The 17377-nt window shown below is 39.6% G+C and overlaps 1 protein-coding gene across 2 annotated transcripts; it reads right to left on the bottom strand.

The window, feature by feature from the left end:
- Positions 1 to 2709: 2709 nt before the first annotated feature.
- On the bottom strand, positions 2710 to 7426 carry LOC110930316 (inositol transporter 4). 2 transcript variants are annotated; one of them, XM_022173605.2, is made up of 6 exons: positions 7173 to 7426; positions 6482 to 6620; positions 6322 to 6392; positions 5037 to 5372; positions 4226 to 4945; positions 2710 to 3422 (listed from the first exon to the last, which is right to left on the bottom strand). In XM_022173605.2, exons 2-6 carry the CDS (start codon positions 6618 to 6620, stop codon positions 2958 to 2960), a joined length of 1731 nt encoding a protein of 576 aa, XP_022029297.1. In that variant the 5' UTR covers positions 7173 to 7426; the 3' UTR covers positions 2710 to 2957. The 2 variants fall into 2 exon arrangements, with proteins under 2 accessions (XP_022029297.1, XP_022029299.1); XM_022173607.2 differs by having other exon boundaries at positions 7159 to 7244.
- Positions 7427 to 17377: the final 9951 nt, after the last annotated feature.

Below are 17377 nucleotides of genomic sequence, written 5' to 3'. Positions count from 1 at the left end.
TACATAGACTCGTAACCTTATATTTCTAAAATGGAAAAAATAATAAATAATGTTAAACAACCACTTTGGTTTACATCAAAACGAAATCGTAAACGAGACCCTATATATTTCAAACCAACCCAACGAGCCGACTTTCTTCCGTTTGAACAATTCAACATTTAATGAACACCCTTAGTGGTAATAGAACGAATAATAGATCTTTTCGTTCGTTTAAAAATGTCATTTCCATATATTAGTCTCACTCGTAATAGGATTGGTGATGATAGATACATGAACGATTCTTTGGTAATAGAACGATTATTGCATTTGCTACATTAAAGGGAGTTATTACAACACGTTTTCATCGAGAATGTAATGCAAAGTTTTCAAAATATGAAACCTCATAGAGAACAACCGTAGATATGTTCTTTTATTTGTAAAGACCAACTTATTTACATTACGTGTTTTTAAATTTATCATGATGATTCTTTTTGATTGTTGTACCATATTTTTATTATGTGATGAACCTTACCCGACCCGAATTGTCGAACCAACCCGATTTTTTATGTTCGGACATATGAAATTGGAACATATTAAAAAGTGAACCCCCTGCAAAAAATTCCTAGATCCGCCGTTGACTCAAACCCCACAAATAACAGAATGAAGATCACTAAAACACAATATTTAAACCCTAACAGTCCATTAAAACTTCAAACACACAATCGTAGAACTATGAATATAAAACACAACATGATAATCAACATAAAACACGCTAATGTTAGTCATTTGATAATCAAAGCCTTATCATCCAAAACACAACACAAAACTCACAAATATAGCGTTTTAGTAATCTTCACTTTCTTATTTGTGGGTTTTGAGTGTGTTTTATGGTTGACATTACAGTGTTTTATGACTTTTTACACTTTATAGGAAAAATTGACTTTGTAGACAACTCTCACCCTCCTTTCAGATTATTCGGATTTATCTGAATTCGAATCCGATCCAAGTTAAATATGGATAGGCTTGAATCAGACGGGAATATTTCCAATTCGGATCGGATCAAATTTCGGATGGGTTTATGAAATTTTGAAATTTAAATAATGAACACCCATCCCAACCAAAAAATGCATAAACAAAATAACTTTCCAAACTGACCAAAGAAGTAACAATATGACTCGATACTTTGGCTCAGTGTTTTAAAAACCGGTAAATACCGGCCGGTTATACCGGTATTACCGTTTCCAGGTGTAAATCCGGTACGAAATACCCCGGTAAATAAGTGAAACGGCAAAAGGTTTGTACCGGTGGTAAAATCCGGTATACCGGTTTAAAACGTAATACCGGTACCGGTCCAATGTTATTTTAGTTTGGGTTGTTACTTATTTTATTATATATGTTACTTATCTTACATAGCTTTTATATATTATATTATTTGTAACTAAACTTCTTATTTAATGTTGTATGAAACGAAAATAGTTATCCTCTAGTTGATGAGGATAGCGATAATAGTGAATTTCATCTTTTATGCGATCATGAACTTGATGTATTAACACTCAAATGGTTTAAACATATTGTACACTTTCATTTAAAAGAGATTGTTAGAAAATTGAATGATTTTCAATTATCTTTTGTATTATTTTTTTATTATGGATTAGCTTTTGGATTATCTTTTAATATGTAATCATGCATTTTTTTATTAGCTTTTGAGTTGATGTTGTAATTTATGAAATATAGAGTTAACTAGTCAACCCGGTTGAACCGCTCGGTACAACCTGGTTCAACCGGTTGAACCATTTTTTAGTCTAATCCGGTTTAATTTAAAAACCGGTTTTTAAAACATTGCTTTGGCTGGCTACTTTCTATGTATCAAATCATCCCCTTGGAAAAGAACAAAATGTAGATGAGATTTGTGACGGCCCACAGTGGACCCCACTTGACTCTTTCGGTGGTATTCAGAGCCCTTTTAGTTGGTGTCCTCCTCTTGAATTCATTCTTAAACAAAATGGTTGACCATTCAATTCAGTTGTCAACATCCTCCTCACCATTAAGTTCGAAGAGAATAATACATTCTTTTTGTAAAACACTTTCTGGTAAAAACAATAAGCAATGACTACAAATGTGGCTGCGTTCGGATGTTGTTGGTATAACAACAAGAACGAGTTTAATAACTTATACTACGGGTACAAATGTTGTTGGGGGCAGACAATGCTTGATATTACAGTGATGGCGTGGAAGCGACAAGTAATAGTGTTGCTTATAACTTTATTTTGTTGAATTACTTTATTAAACCACCATCCACTAGTTTGGCATGAAAACAAATGTTACCTTTTTACCAAAGAGATATAAATCGAAATATACAATCCATATTTGGCTGGCAAATCGTGTTTTATCGGGTTTAACAGGTCTCTGACGACGCGAATAACATAAGTATTAAACATGAATACAACTTGTTTAACTACTTTATATCTCATGTCTATAAAACAGTTGTATGTTTTATGTACCAAGGAGAAGAAATGAGAGATCGTCGCCTCCTAATTATATTTATTTTTAAAAAAGTAAAAAACCAAGTAGTGTACTTTTTCAGTAAACATGTTTAATCGTGTCTTATACAGATATCTATTGTCAGCCCTAAGTTTAACTTATTGCAATCAATTAAAATGTTTGAATCATGAAGCGTAGCAATGATTATTATAAGTGTTATCATTGAAAATTTATATAATATCACTTCAATTTTCATAGAAACAATATTTACTATTTATATTACCATCATGATCCTCCCCATAGGGTCGGTCAAGGAGAACCACTTGATATTGGTAATGTCTAAAATACATGGGAAACATTTTGCAGCCCAGTTAGTGTGATGATGATAATAGTAATGATAATAAAAGACAATGAACAAGATAAAAACAATACTAAAGTCCCATAAACAAGCTTAAAAAGATGGTTTTCGACGAAAATGTATATAACTAAGACGAAGATTATGTGCTATCCCGCTTATAGTTGCCATATAACTTGAGTCGATCGCCCTTTTCCAACATCTTCTCTACCTCTTCGAATTGCAACCCTTTCGTCTCGGGTACAAGAATGAATATAGCTATGAGTCCTAAGACTGAAAAACCCGCAAACAAAAGAAATGTTCCAGCAGTCCCTAACGTCTCGGTCAAAGTTAGGAAAGTTTGACTCACAATTAGATTCGACGTCCAGTTAGCAACCGCAGCGGTCCCGCCACCAAACCCACGGTATCTTAACGGGTATATCTCCGAGTTCACAATCCAAGGCACGGTTCCCATCCCGGGTGCATATGATATTATGTACAATGCCATAAGTAATACTGCAAAAAACCCGAACTTGCTTGGACAACCTTGGGTGTACCAACTTCGATGTTCTGCTCGACAACTTCCTCGTGTGGCGTCATCAAGAACCAAACAGGCACCCGGGTTATACTGTTTAGTTAGTGCATTGTAGCAAACAGTTAGTGAAACTATGAGTTATAAAATAACGGGTGATTCTATTTACACCTAACTTTTTGCTATTTACACCAAATGTTGTGGGGTGATTCTATTTAGGCCACACGGGGTGGCATCGTTATGGGCCGTGATACAATAGTATCACTCGTGGAACACCGCCCCGCCTAATTCCATCACTAGTGATGGAATATAACGAGTTATATGTATAACGCGTTGAAAAACTTTGGTGATGAATATGTATCTTGTACATTTTGCATTAATACTTGTACATTGGAATCCCATCACTAGTGATACCACCCCCCTACATTTCTATCACTAGTGATAGAATATTGGGTAATGACATTGCATGATTTGATTGGATAATGGGAGTGATAGAAACTATCACTAGTGAACCACCCCTGATGATGTGACGTTAATAAATTCAAATTTGTGTTTTCCTTTTATAGCTTTCGATATATAATGTTTTATTAAAAAACGAATATGGTTTTGTGATATGCTTATTTTTATCTACGTTTTGATATAAATTTTATATAAAAAACGGAATATAAAATTTTATAACGACTTATAAAACGTTATATTTGGTACGGCTCTGTTTTTTTTTATAAAATTTATATCAAAACATAGATAAAAATAAGTGCATTGCAAAACCATATTCGTTTTAATAAAGCATTATATATCGCACTTTATAAAAGAAAAACACAAATTTGAAAATAGCAAAAAGTTGGGTGTAAATAGTAGGACGCATAAATTAACTAAGACTTTGAAAAAGGTATACTTACTTTGTTAGCTCCATCTGCACAGAATGCACAACTTGATGAGGCTTTCAAGCAAGTCATGCAGTTCCAAGATGACGGATTGGGCGCCGAACTAAAAGCGGCACAAGTAGAGTTGGCTCCAAAATGATTCGACTCAAGAAGGCTCACAGGAGGAGCATGCGTCGAAGCTTGAAAAAACATGAACGATAAAACAACGAGACATATAATGATTCCAAACATTGAAACAATCATGAATCTCCGCCTCCCACACCTATCAACGAATAGCATGCTAATAATCGTGCCAGCAGCGTTGAGGCCGGAAGTGATCAACGACAGAGCTAAAGCCGTTTTGTTGGAAGCATATCCCGCGAGTTGTACAATAGTCGGGCTGTAGTACATTACAGTGTTGATTCCAACAAATTGTTGCGCGACTTGAACTGTAATGCCTGCGTAAAGCCCCCTACGAACAACCTTGTTTCCCCATGCGTTCTTTATTTTCGAAAAGATGCCGTATTCCATGGATTCTTCTGCGAGCTTTTCCTCTTCGACGGATTGTTGCAATGCCTTCATTTCTTTTTCGACTTCATCGGCTGGATAGATCTTTTCTAGTATATCTCTTGCTTCATCCACTTTGTTTTGTCTATAAAGCCATCTTGGCGACTCGGGTAGAGACCACATCAAGATAAACTGTATCATTGGCGGAATGCCAGCAACTCCAAGCATCCAACGCCACGTAAAACGCGTCTACATAACAACAAACAACATGATCTTTAGAAAAAAAAAAAAAAAAACTACCAATCTATCAAGAAAACAACAACATTATGCATAACTTTACCTTGGTAAATGCTAAATTAATAAGGTAGGATAAAAACTGTCCTCCTGTTATGAGTAAACCGTTTGTGCTCACAAGTGCGCCTCGAATTCTTGCAGGTGAAGCTTCTGAAATATATAACGGTGCGGTCATGGAAGCCATGCCGACACCCAAACCAACGAAAAGTCTACCGATGATTATGACCCATGGGGTTGGAGCAAAAGCCATGATGATTGCACCAATCCAGAACAAAACATCTGCAGACATGATTGATTTTTTCCGCCCGAATTTGTCGTTCATCCATCCACCAACTGCTGCACCAAATATAGCTCCCGCTACGGCCATGCTAACAATCATTTCCTATTAAAAAAAGAAGAAAAAAAAAACATGTGTTCTTATATGCAAATCTTACATATGTAAGTCAACAAAGCACTGTATTTCAAAAAGGAACCCATTCTCCGAACTAAAGTGACCATTTTTCGAACATGTTCCTGAACCCGTCTTGACCTGACTCGATCCAAATGGTTTGTACGACCCAAACCAAGATAATCCTTTCCTAGACCAATCTATTCTATTCTGACCCAAACCTATCTTGACTCGTTACCCAACCCGATCAGACCCGGCGGTTTTGCCCCGCGTATTCTAACTAGCACACATTTTCTGTACGACTCATAGTTGTCAATAGGGCTCGCTATGGAACCTATAGCGAATAGCGTGGTGTATAGGTCCATGCTCGCTATATGGTCTATGGCGATAGATAGCGGCCTTTAATTTTTTTTAATATAAAATAGCTAGATTTTAGGTTTTTGTTAAATATATATGTAAAATAGCGTATATACCAGAGTATTTTGATATAATATACATATAATTTAAAAAAACAAAATTCTAGCGTATCGCTACTTATAAAACAATGTCCGCTATTCATCGCTATTCACTATGTAGCATATAGGTATCTTATCACTATCTGTCACTATTCGCCATTAACAACTATGATACTATGATACGACTCAAACCAAAATAATCCTTTTATAGACCAATCTATTCTGACCCAAATCTATCTTGACTCGTTACCCCACCCGACCTGACCTGACCCGACCATTTTGCCCGACCCGTTCTAACCCTTACACATTTTCTTTTTGTCAAAAACCTGTTCTGACCCGAACAAAAATGATAGTTTATAGAACAACATAATTTGACCCGTTAACCCGTTATAAGCCGAACATATAGAACAACATAATCTGACCCGTTTCCCTACCAACCTAACCCGCCCGTTTTGTCACATATATGTTTAAAAAAATACTAAACTAACCTGCAACCAAGTATGCTTCTGAACTTGTTTAAAATCATCCCGGATGTATAACAAGGCACCCGAAATAACACCTGTTTGGGATTATCAAATTATTCAAAATAAATACAACCAAAAGCCCAAAACAACAATTGAACAACAACAACACAAACAAAAAACTCACCTGTATCATATCCAAATAAGAGCCCACCAATTCCAGCACTCATGGCAAGCCTCATTATGTAAGGCGCGCGCCATATCGTCTTATAGCATTCACTGAACTCGGTTTTATCCGGCTTAACCACACCACCTTCCATCACCATCTATATTTAAAAAAAAATTCACAAATATTTACCTGACTTTAAAAAATCTTGATTCCAACACAAGTTGGTTGTGTTTGCAGATTATTTATTTTTATAGTGATTTTAGATGAGGATGAGATCATGAGTGATATTAGCAGATCAGGACATTAAGATTCGATAATTTAGCTAAATCTGTTATTTAAGTAATACCATTAAACAAAACAAATAAATTATCATGTTTGATATTTGTTTTAACAAAGACTTTTTAATGTGAATTTTGATTTTTTTTCCTGTAAATTTGTTTTTGAATGCTGCATATTATGCATGAGTTTTAAACCAAAAAATTAAAGTAGATAATTTCATAAGATGTTTCAAAAAAAAAAAAAAAAAAAAAAACTAACTGTATCAGACTTCAATTTTCTATATAGATAAAGATCATTAACATATCCAAAGTTTCCTACGTGACAAGTTTATGAGATGAATATGTAACTTATGTTAAAAAAAACTAGCTACAAAACTTCAACCTTGACAAGTAATACGAGATGAACATGTAACTTACGTAAAAAAAATTACCTTCAAAACGCTACACACGAACTTGTTTTCACGCAGAATGTGGTGGCTTGAGGGGATACGTTTTATTTATATATAAACATCATCTTAATAGTTTTGAAAAGGATCCGGGATAAGTTTTTATTTTTCTCAATTATTTTTTTAAAATATGATACGGGCAGTAAGATATCTTAAACTAATAACTAGTTAATCCTTGAAATACGATTATTAGAGGATATAATTAATTAAATGTTTTTTTTTTTTTTTTTTTGTAATATGATAGATATATGAATATAAAGTCGTTATAAAGTTTTGGGTGAGAAAAATAAAACCGAATAAAGTTTTGGTATCAAGGGAATTTTCTTTATTCATAACAAAAGTTGTGATTGATTGATCATTCACCATAGAGTGAGAATATAAATGTACCAACAATCAAGGGAATTTTCTTTATTCATAAAAAAGTTGTGTTTGATTGATCATAAATACATGGAGCCTACCAACAATCACTTCTAAATTAGTGCTCAATAAATAATTAAAAGATAAAGAAATAGGCGCCAATCTACACTCCCCTTAAGCTAGAGCGTCTAGGTCACAATCGCTTAACTTGCCAAGTAGGAACATTAGTTGTTGCGAGCCCAAAGATTTGGTGAACAAGTCAGCGATTTGTATTTTAGTGTCAGAGCCTCTCAGTTGAATCTCTTTGATTCCACTCGTTCTCGAACAAATTAGAAACAGTCCATCTCTACGTTTTTCGTGCGTTCATGATAGACTTGATTATTAGCAATGTGTCTAGCGGATTGGTTATCACAAATGAGAGGTGTCAAGTGGTTTTGGTGTACGTGTCACACCCCAACTGATGGCAGAAACACCGGAATGAGACGAAAACGAAATTGCAAGAGACTTCATAACGTCTATTTGCGACAAGTATTTAATAAACAAGATTTCATTTCATTGCTAAGACAAAATACATTGTTTTGAAACAAATACAACAAGTTGAACAAAGAAATCAAATATACTAACAAATACTAAATTAAAGTGGGTTTCTAGTCATCCTACTAGATTCCGTTCATCATCAATTTCCTGCAATACATATTAAAATACATGCCAACACATAAAGTATTGACGAGCATACAAGTTTGAGTACTAGCATAAGTATAAACGTTTTAAACAAATCCACATGGATAATCTTAAACTAAAACTTAACATAACAATACTAGCATGCAACTTATAATTGTCAACCCAAAGTTTCCCACTAGCGTAATCTTATCGCAGCAACGATAAGACCGTTTGTTTAACTTAACATGACCTCAAGAATACGGGCAGTGTGTTAATCCTATAGCCCTATACATGTTAAGGGAGACTTGTACGAAGTTAATGACAAGAATGAAACAAATAAGTATTCTAGCATGTATGAGTTCTAGTTCAACCATAAAATTGTACTATCAATGTTCTCTCATCTTCTTCTTTTATAATTGATCACTCTACATAACTATTTACGGCAACCATAACTGCAATTGGTGAGATACCGACTTTCAAATATTTGTCCAATAAATTACAACATACGGTCAATAAATCAACAACACACTAGCACATACTGTAACACCCCGTGTTTCGAAAGTCAAAGTCAAAGTCAAGATTGAAGTCAAAGGGAAACAAGATTGCTAATTGCGATCTGTCACTCCCTGCTCAATTCGTGCTTTGACTTCTTTAACTTGTAGATAGTCTATTTTATACTTTACGTTAGTTGTATTATGTGGAGTACTTATTAATAATCGAAGTTTAATCGATATTTATCGCATGTCCTTATCGCTTACCGCAATCGCACTCGCAACTCGAATTACGAGTTCTGGATATTGTTTTACGTGTGTGTGTGCATTATGTGTTACTTGTGCATGTTTATTTGTGTTTATGTTGTGGTGATTAATCGAAACACAATCGAATCGCAAACGCTAAACGCAAGTTAAATTAGGATGATTGTATGTTAATATAGTAGTTGGGATTAAAAGTAATTTGAATAGGAAACCCTATCGCATCGCAGCGCTCAGCGCGCGAATCGAAATCACAAAACTTATCGCGCCGTGCCCTCCAATCGAGTGGCCAGCCGATCGAGCTGCCACCCGATCGAGTTGCCACTCGATCGAGCTGCTACCCGATCAGGTTGCCACCCGACCAACCAACCACTTATGCCCCTTTCCTTTTATAGAAACCCTATAAATACCCCCTATGTCAACATCATTTGATGTTGACAGCTCTCGGATTGCCACCTGATCGGATTGATGTTCGATACTCTAACACTTGTATCGTTTTACGCGTCGCTCATCGTTTATGCTATCGTTCTGATCAGGCTATCTTACTATCTAGCGCTCCCTTCAATCCATCAATCGCTGTGAGTATACTCGAACCCTTTTTTGCTTTACGCACTTTTGGGTGTTACATACGTTACTTATTCTAAATCACATCGAACACACTACGCAATACTTTAAACGCTAACCGTTACCGCATGATATACGTGACTTAATGAATGCTTGTTTGTTATGTTTACACATGGAATGTTGTCTACCTGCCTTAGCAACGATAGTACAAGTTTGGACTCAGCACCTGTTTACTCAGGGGTTGTTAAGGACAATTTGTTACATGGCTCACAGTGGTGAGTGTGTATTACGAACTGCCTTGGGCAGTCAACCCGCAGTCATTGGTATCGATAGGTTCATGTCGATAACTACCATGCCTCATTTTACACTGTGTACGTGCTGGTTAAGCGTAACAATTTCGGACTTTATTATATCTATTAAACTTGTATGCTCACCATTACACTATGTGTATTGACTTTTACTTTAACGTATGTGACAGGTGCATAAGATGTTTATATGCTTGGCTTGCTGTGAAATCGAGGCTAAGAAAGGTCTAGAAACCAATAAACAATTGTCTGTCTTTGAAAATCTGAGTTGTCGGAACAGAACAATTTGACTGGATCTTGTCTGTAATAATTATGTTATCTTTTATGTCATGGTTTGGGACATGATGCTTTAAATAATTGGTAATTTTAGTTGTTATGGAAACTTCTGGACAATCTGTTTCGCTCAGTGCCACGCCCCGATGATTCCGCCATCGGTTGGGGTGTGACAGATTGGTATCAAAGCCATAACTATAGGGAATTAGGCAAGGATCGACCTAGTCAGGGCCGATGTCTTAGAAACGACCTAGTCTATAGTTAGGTACCAACAGACCGACTTGTGCCTATCCTGTAGGGATTGCGTACGAGCTTACTTGCTATTTCTCGCTATTCACGCCTACGCTACACTATTACTGCACTTTAATTTTCGAAAATGAACGAGCGAATAGGTCGAGATTAGGTGTGAAAAACGCAAACTCTCGACTGAATTGCTTGTTCGACCCGCATTTTTATCTATAAACACGAGAATTTGCGTTGAATCAGGAGTGAAATCCATACTTTAACGCATAATTCTTCTTTATTTTATCAAAACAAGAATGAAGTTGTTAAGTCAGGGGTGAAACCCGAACCTTGACGACTAGTTTCGATCTCTATTTTGGTTTTACAAAACTCTCGCCAAAGTCTCGACGGACTCCAACGACTTGAAGTCACGATATGACTGGAAGGATGCTTGCTGATCGCCCAGATTTGAGGCGAGAGCACAGTTCCGAAGGTCAAAGTGGGTACCAAAAGTCTTTGCGAATAGTCGAATCACTTTGGGTAGTCGATGTCTAATAGCCGCAGACAATCTATTCTCGATTTTTATGTGTTTCGATTCTGAGCTCGCTACTGCCGACTATGATATTTGTCGACTTTATGTGGACTTTATGTGTTTTCTGTGACTTATCTGTTTATGTGTTACGATTTTTGGTGATTTATTCGCTTTTCGACTCGCACTGCACACCTACCTCAAATTGCTAACAAATCGATGCCATTGGTGGTTACGCACGCTATACTATATACTATATTATTCGCTTACGCTATACTACTCGCTATGTTAATCGCGATCGCTATTCTCAAACGCTCACGGACTTTGAATGATAGGTTTCTGTATTCTGACTGCCTCTCATGATTACATGCCTACGTGATTCTGTGTCTCTGTGCTTTACGTGCTTATGTGCTTCTGTGCTTATGTGAATCTGTGATTATGTGCCTACGTGTTTACGTGATCATATTCCTGAGCTTTAATAGTATTAGAAGTGTGAGGTGAGATTCGACTATGTTGTGTCTGAGTCCTATGACGATGTCTGTTGCAGACAATGCCATCATCTGGATCCCGTCATTCGCGCGTTGCACGCGAAAACCAGAAAGACAAACGCCTTGCTGCTCTCATCGCCAAGCAAATGGCAAAGGCTGTTCCTCAGATTGTGAGTGAACTATACGAGAACATGAGCAAATCGTCCGAAGAATCCAGGACTGAAGCCCCCAAAGCTGCTTTCAGCTTCAAGCAGTTTAAGGCATGCGGACTGAAAGAGTTCACTGGCGAAGAAGGCCCTACAGCTTTGCTTTAATGGTTCGACTCAATCGAGGTCACCCTGCGTCAGAGTGGATGTCCTGACAATCTCCACACTCTGAATGCTGCCGGCGTATTCCAGTCCCGCGCATTAGACTGGTGGACGGCCGAGAGGAACAAACGCGGAAATGATGCAGCCTATGGTCTGTCATGGGACGAGTTGAAGAACGTTATGCTCGATGAGTTATGCCCTCCCCATGAGCGCCAAAAGCTGGAGGATGTGGCACATCAAGCAGAAAGGTGGTGACAACGCTGCTCTAACTGCTCGCTTCAAGCAGCTCAGTATCATCTGTCCCGATCAAGTGAAGACTACTGACATGACAATCAAGAAGTACATCCGCGCTCTGCCGGATTGTGTTGCAGATTTTGTGCATGCCTCGAAGCCAGCAACAATCGAGGAAACCTACCTGCTTGCCGCTGAGATCAAGGACAAGCAAGTCAAAGCTGGTTTTTGGGATAAAGCTTCGAAGAACCTGCACCAAGCTACCGTCGCACCAACTGCCGACACCGCCACCGCATCGCAACCATCAAAGTCCTCTCGTCGCAAGAGGAAGAACAACAACAGCAGCTCCAGCAACAATAACTGTGTTGTCACTACCACTGCTGCCCCGCTTCAAGCCGTACCGGCTCAGCAGCAACCCCCCCACCGATCAGCTCCAGCACCAGTTACCTTTGCACCGCCTGCAAAACGTGCATACACAGGCCCCCATCCTGCTTGCCCAACATGTACTTATCATCACCCGGTGGGTATCGCCTGCCGATTTTGTAACACCCCGTGTTTTCGAATATCAAAGTCAAAGTCAAAGTCCAAGTCAACTTTGACTTTCTTTGACTGTAGATCGGAACTTCTGGCCAATCGGCTACCACTTTCCTCTTTTAGAAGCCTATAAATAGGGCTGTCCTTGTCTTCATTTCCACTTTTGGAAAGTTCTGACCGGGCAGCTCCTATTCTTCATCTTTTCTCATATTTCTCTCAATCCCGGTAAGTTTTCACTCTAATTCTTGTACGTTTTTCATCATTACTTGATTCTACACCTTTCTATCTTTCAAAACTTGAATTCTAACCATGAAATCACCAAGATCTAGGTGTTCTTGGGTGATGTCATCATGGTGTTCTTGAAGAACATCATGTTTTGGCCTCATTCAACTATGAATGGCTTAGATGTAACCGATTTCCACATAAACAAGCTAAGATCTATCAAAGATCTAAACATCCACATGTTGTGAAGGATTGAAAGAAGGAATCCCAACTTTCTTTCAATTCTTTTACACTCAATGCCTTCAAACCGTTAGAAACGGAGCTTGAACCGGCTAACTAGTCATTCTAACAGTTAAAAGGTTCAAGATTCGGGTTCTATCTACTAGGTTCACCGACAATGGGTTAAACTCTAAGCCGACGTCCTGAACCGCGCAACGGACGGATTTGGGTGATTCCTGTCCGAGCCGGAGAGACGAGTAAGAACGAAGGTGTCATAGTTCAACTCGTCATCAAACTACCTCGATATAATGACAAATAATCAGACAGCCAAGTGTTAGACGAAAGGCCGACCAGGTCAGACCTGCTGGCCGAACGGCTAGGCTGTTCGAACAGCCCAGCCGATCGGACATGCCAGCCGATCGACCGGGCCAGCCGATCGGCTAGCACATGGTCCCACACTTTAAAATTTCATGAAGCATAGTATCGAGGAAGGGATGTTCGATCGAACTGCGTTTGGTAAACATTACTCTTCGGATCATGAGATACTACTCTTCAATACTTAGTCGTTTTCCAACTCGTTCGTAGTAGGGAATGCCAGCCGATCGAACAGACTGTTCGATCGAGTGACATTCAGTTGAGGACTAATTCTGAAGCTCCTAGCCGATCGAGTGAGCTAGCCGATCGAGTGAGCTAGCCGTTCGAACGAACCGTTCGATCGACCGGCTTGAAAGGTAGGAACACTTCAGTGTTCTCAAATGCTGCAACAAAAACTTCAAAAGTTCAAATCCTCAAACACAAACACACCAGAGGAAGAAACAATCCACTCGAATGGCCCAGCCGATCGAGCCTACCGGCCGATCGAACAGGACTGTCCAACCGGGCATACCAGCCGACCGAACAGCCCGTTCGATCGAACCTGCCGTTCGATCGACCAGCCCATTCGACCCATTTACACTTGTTTACTTTTCCGCGTTAATTATCGCTATGCTATCAAACTATTCAGGCTAATCTTACTCTCAGCGCTCCCTTCAATCCACAATCAATCACTGTGAGTATACTCGATCCCTTTTTACTTTTAGCCCTTTTGGGTGTTACATACGTTACCTATCAAATCACAATTAAACACAAACTATTTGAACGCTAACCGATTGCATGTGCTACTTGACTAAATGAATGATGTTTATTATGTTTACACGTGGAGTGCTATCTACCTGCCTTAGCAACATAGTACTATAGTTTGGACTCAGCACCCGTTCACACGGGGGTTGTTAAGGACAATTACTTGCATGGATTACGGTGGTAATCATGTATTGCGAACCGTCTCGGACGGTCAACCCGCAGTCGTTGGTATCGATGTTCCCATGTCAATAATTAACATGCATCGTTTTCCTCTGTGTACGTGCCTGGTTATGCGTAAACTATTCAAACTCTATATGCTAATATCAAACTTGTGTGCTCACCTTTACATTTTATGTATGGACTTTATTTTAACGTATGTGACAGGTGCTTAAGTTGCTAGGATGCTTAGGCGCGTGGTGATGAAATCGAGGATAGGGAGTCTAGAAATAATAAACAATTGTCTGTAATAATAATTAAATCTGAGTTGTCGGAACGGAATTATTTGCCTAGTTGCTTTCTATGATAACTTGTTTATTTATTTGGGATACGGTATGAGACGTATCATTTAACTGAATTTGTAATAATAGTTGTTGTGGAAACTTCTGGACAATCTGTTTCGCTCAGTGTCGCGCCCCGATGATTCCGCCATCGGTTGGGGTGTGATAGATTGGTATCAGAGCCATAACTATAGGGAATTAGGCAGACACGACCTAGTCCGGGTCGCTGTCTTAGAGACCTAGACTATAGTTAGGAACCAACAGACCCAGTTTAAGTGCCTTATTCTGCAACTCTTCACTATCACTGCACTCGAATTTCCGATTAAAGTCCAGTGATTTGGTTGGGAATTGGTGTGAAAGCCGCAAACTCCTGACCAAACTGCCTGACTTATGCTGATTTTATTCGTTTATTCATGCTTATCTCATTATTTACACCAATAAACAAGGGAGATTATGCCAAATCAGGAGTGAAATCCATATTTTGATGAGTAATCTCCTTTATTTTATTAAAAACAAGGAAGAAATTGCTAAGCCAAGGGGTGAAACCCTGACCTTGGCAGTTTGTTCTGGATTTTATTTATCTCACCAAGGCCTCGATGGACTCCAACGACTTGAACTCACAAGTATGACCTAGGAAGCGCGTGTGGAATGTCCAAGAATCGAGGCAGAAACACAACCACTAGAGTCGAAAGTGATGACAAGTCTACTGCGAATAGTCGAGTTGCCTTGGGTAGTCGATGTCTAGTAGCCACAGACAATCTATCTCTCGATTTTATGTGTTTCGAATTTGATGAGTCATCGAGTACACTCGTTGATTTTATGTGTTTTTGTGTACTTTACCTGTTTACGTGTTTATTTTACTGACGTTTCCAATCGAACACACACTACTCGCATTCGCTGTTCTATCTTCATTCGACACACAGTTATCGCAAATCTAGATGATATCATGCTATGTCATGCTATACGACTAAGTAGGGCGAATACGATGCCATTCTATATGCAATACGAACAACATGCGAACTTTGAAGGATAGGTTTCTGTTTTCTGACTACCTCTGTGCTTAAATGCGTATGTGCCTTTCGTGACTATGTGCTTCTGTGCTCTACTTGCTTACGTGCATCTATGGTTTTGTGCATATGTGTTTACGTGATATGTATTTCGACGTGATTCTAAGCTTTAGATAGTAGTAGATGTGTGAGGTGAGATTCGATTCCGTTGTGTTGAGTCTCGTGACGATGTCTGTTGCAGACCATGTCGTCATCCGGACAACGAACCCCACTTACCCGCCAGGAAAAGAGGGACAGACGTCTCGCTGCTATCATCTCTAAGCAAGTGGAAAAAGTCGTGAGTGAGGTGTATGAAAATGCCAGCAAAATGTCTGAGGAATCCCGAGCTGAAATCCCTAAGGATTCAAGCAAGGCTGCTTTCAGCTTCAAGCAGTTCAAGGCATGCGGACCGAAAGAGTTTACTGGCGAAGATGGCCCTACAACCATGTTTCACTGGTTCGACTCAGTCGAAGTCACTCTGCGCCAGAGCGGATGCCCCAAAAATCTCCGCACTCTCAATGCTACTGGCGTCTTCCAGTCCCGCGCTCTAGACTGGTGGACTGCTGAACGAAACAAGCGTGGGAATGATGCAGCTTATGCGCTGACATGGAAGGAATTGAAGGCAATTATGATCGACGAATTTTGCCCTCCTCATGAACGCCAAAAGCTGGAGGATGAATTCTGGGGAATCAAGCAGAAGGACGGAGACAACGCTGCTCTCACTGCTCGCTTCAAGCAGCTCAGCATCATATGTCCCGACCAAGTCAAGACCTCAGATCAAGCCATCAAGAAGTACATTCGAGCTCTACCCGACTGTGTAGCCGACTTTGTTCACGCCGCCAAGCCAGCAACGATCGAAGAAACCTACCTACTCGCCGCTGAGATAAACGACAAGCGGGTAAAGTCTGGTTTCTGGGATAAGCAAACCAAGTCTCTGCACCAAGCAACTGCAGCACCCACCGACTCATCTGCTCAATCCTCCAAGTCATCAAGAAGGAAGAAGAAGAACAACAACAGCTCCAGCAACAAGAGCTGTGCTGCCGCGACAAACGCCACTCCTCTACAAGCTGTACCAGCTCAGCAGCAGCAGCACCCTCGCTCAGCTCCAGTGATCAATGCACCGCCAGCAAAGCGTGCATACACAGGCCCTCACCCACTCTGCCCGACATGCTCTTATCATCATCCAGTGGGTTTAGCTTGTCGTTTTTGCGCTCACTGCAACCTGTACGGTCATTTCACTGCGAACTGTCGCTACGGTCCTCGTCAAGCCCATGTTCAAGCTACTGTCAACCAAGCTCTACTTCCCGCCCCTCAAGGCCAACAAGCAGCTCCAGCACCTGCAGTCAATGCTCGAGTCTGCTTTGCATGTGGTGACCCTAACCACTTCGCAAACAGGTGCCCGAATAGGGTGGTTAAGCAAGAACCCCAGCAGCAACAACCACAACAGCAGCAAGCAGCCCACGCCCGAACCTTCAACATCAATGCCCGCCAGGCTCAGGCGGATAACAACCTGGTTAATGGTACGTTCCTTGTGAATGGTATTTATGCAAGAACAGGAAGATCAATATATAACTCGACAAGATGGAAAACGCTAACAATGAACCAATTAATGAAGTAAATCAATCTGAGCAAGAACAGGAAGATCAATATATAACTCGACAAGATATTGAGCACTTTATCGCCCAAGGGATAGCCCATGCTATTCCAGCAATTGTGGCTGCTGTTCAAAAACCTGCCGAACCACAACAATTAAATCCTAGTAAACGTACTCTGGAGGATAACGGCAGTAACAGCATAAATGGAGGCGGCAATCATAACGATCATGATCCGCAACAAGTCCCACTTCTAAAAAGAATAAAAGCTG

This window comes from Helianthus annuus, chromosome 3 (genome assembly GCF_002127325.2).
Source record: "Helianthus annuus cultivar XRQ/B chromosome 3, HanXRQr2.0-SUNRISE, whole genome shotgun sequence".
NCBI lineage: Eukaryota > Viridiplantae > Streptophyta > Magnoliopsida > Asterales > Asteraceae > Helianthus > Helianthus annuus.
The sequence above is the reverse complement of the archived record's forward strand: the minus strand, read 5'-3'. Positions and strand labels throughout refer to the sequence as shown.

Coding starts and splice junctions, on each gene's coding strand:
- LOC110930316 (XM_022173605.2), bottom strand. CDS start 6,620: ATGGTGATGGAAGGTGGTGTGGTTAAGCCGGATAAAACCGAGTTCAGT. Junction 5,373..6,321: donor AGAAGCATACTTGGTTGCAG/GTTAGTTTAGTA, acceptor TTTTTTTAATAG/GAAATGATTGTTAGCATGGC. Junction 3,423..4,225: donor GTGCAGATGGAGCTAACAAA/GTAAGTATACCT, acceptor CTAACTAAACAG/TATAACCCGGGTGCCTGTTT.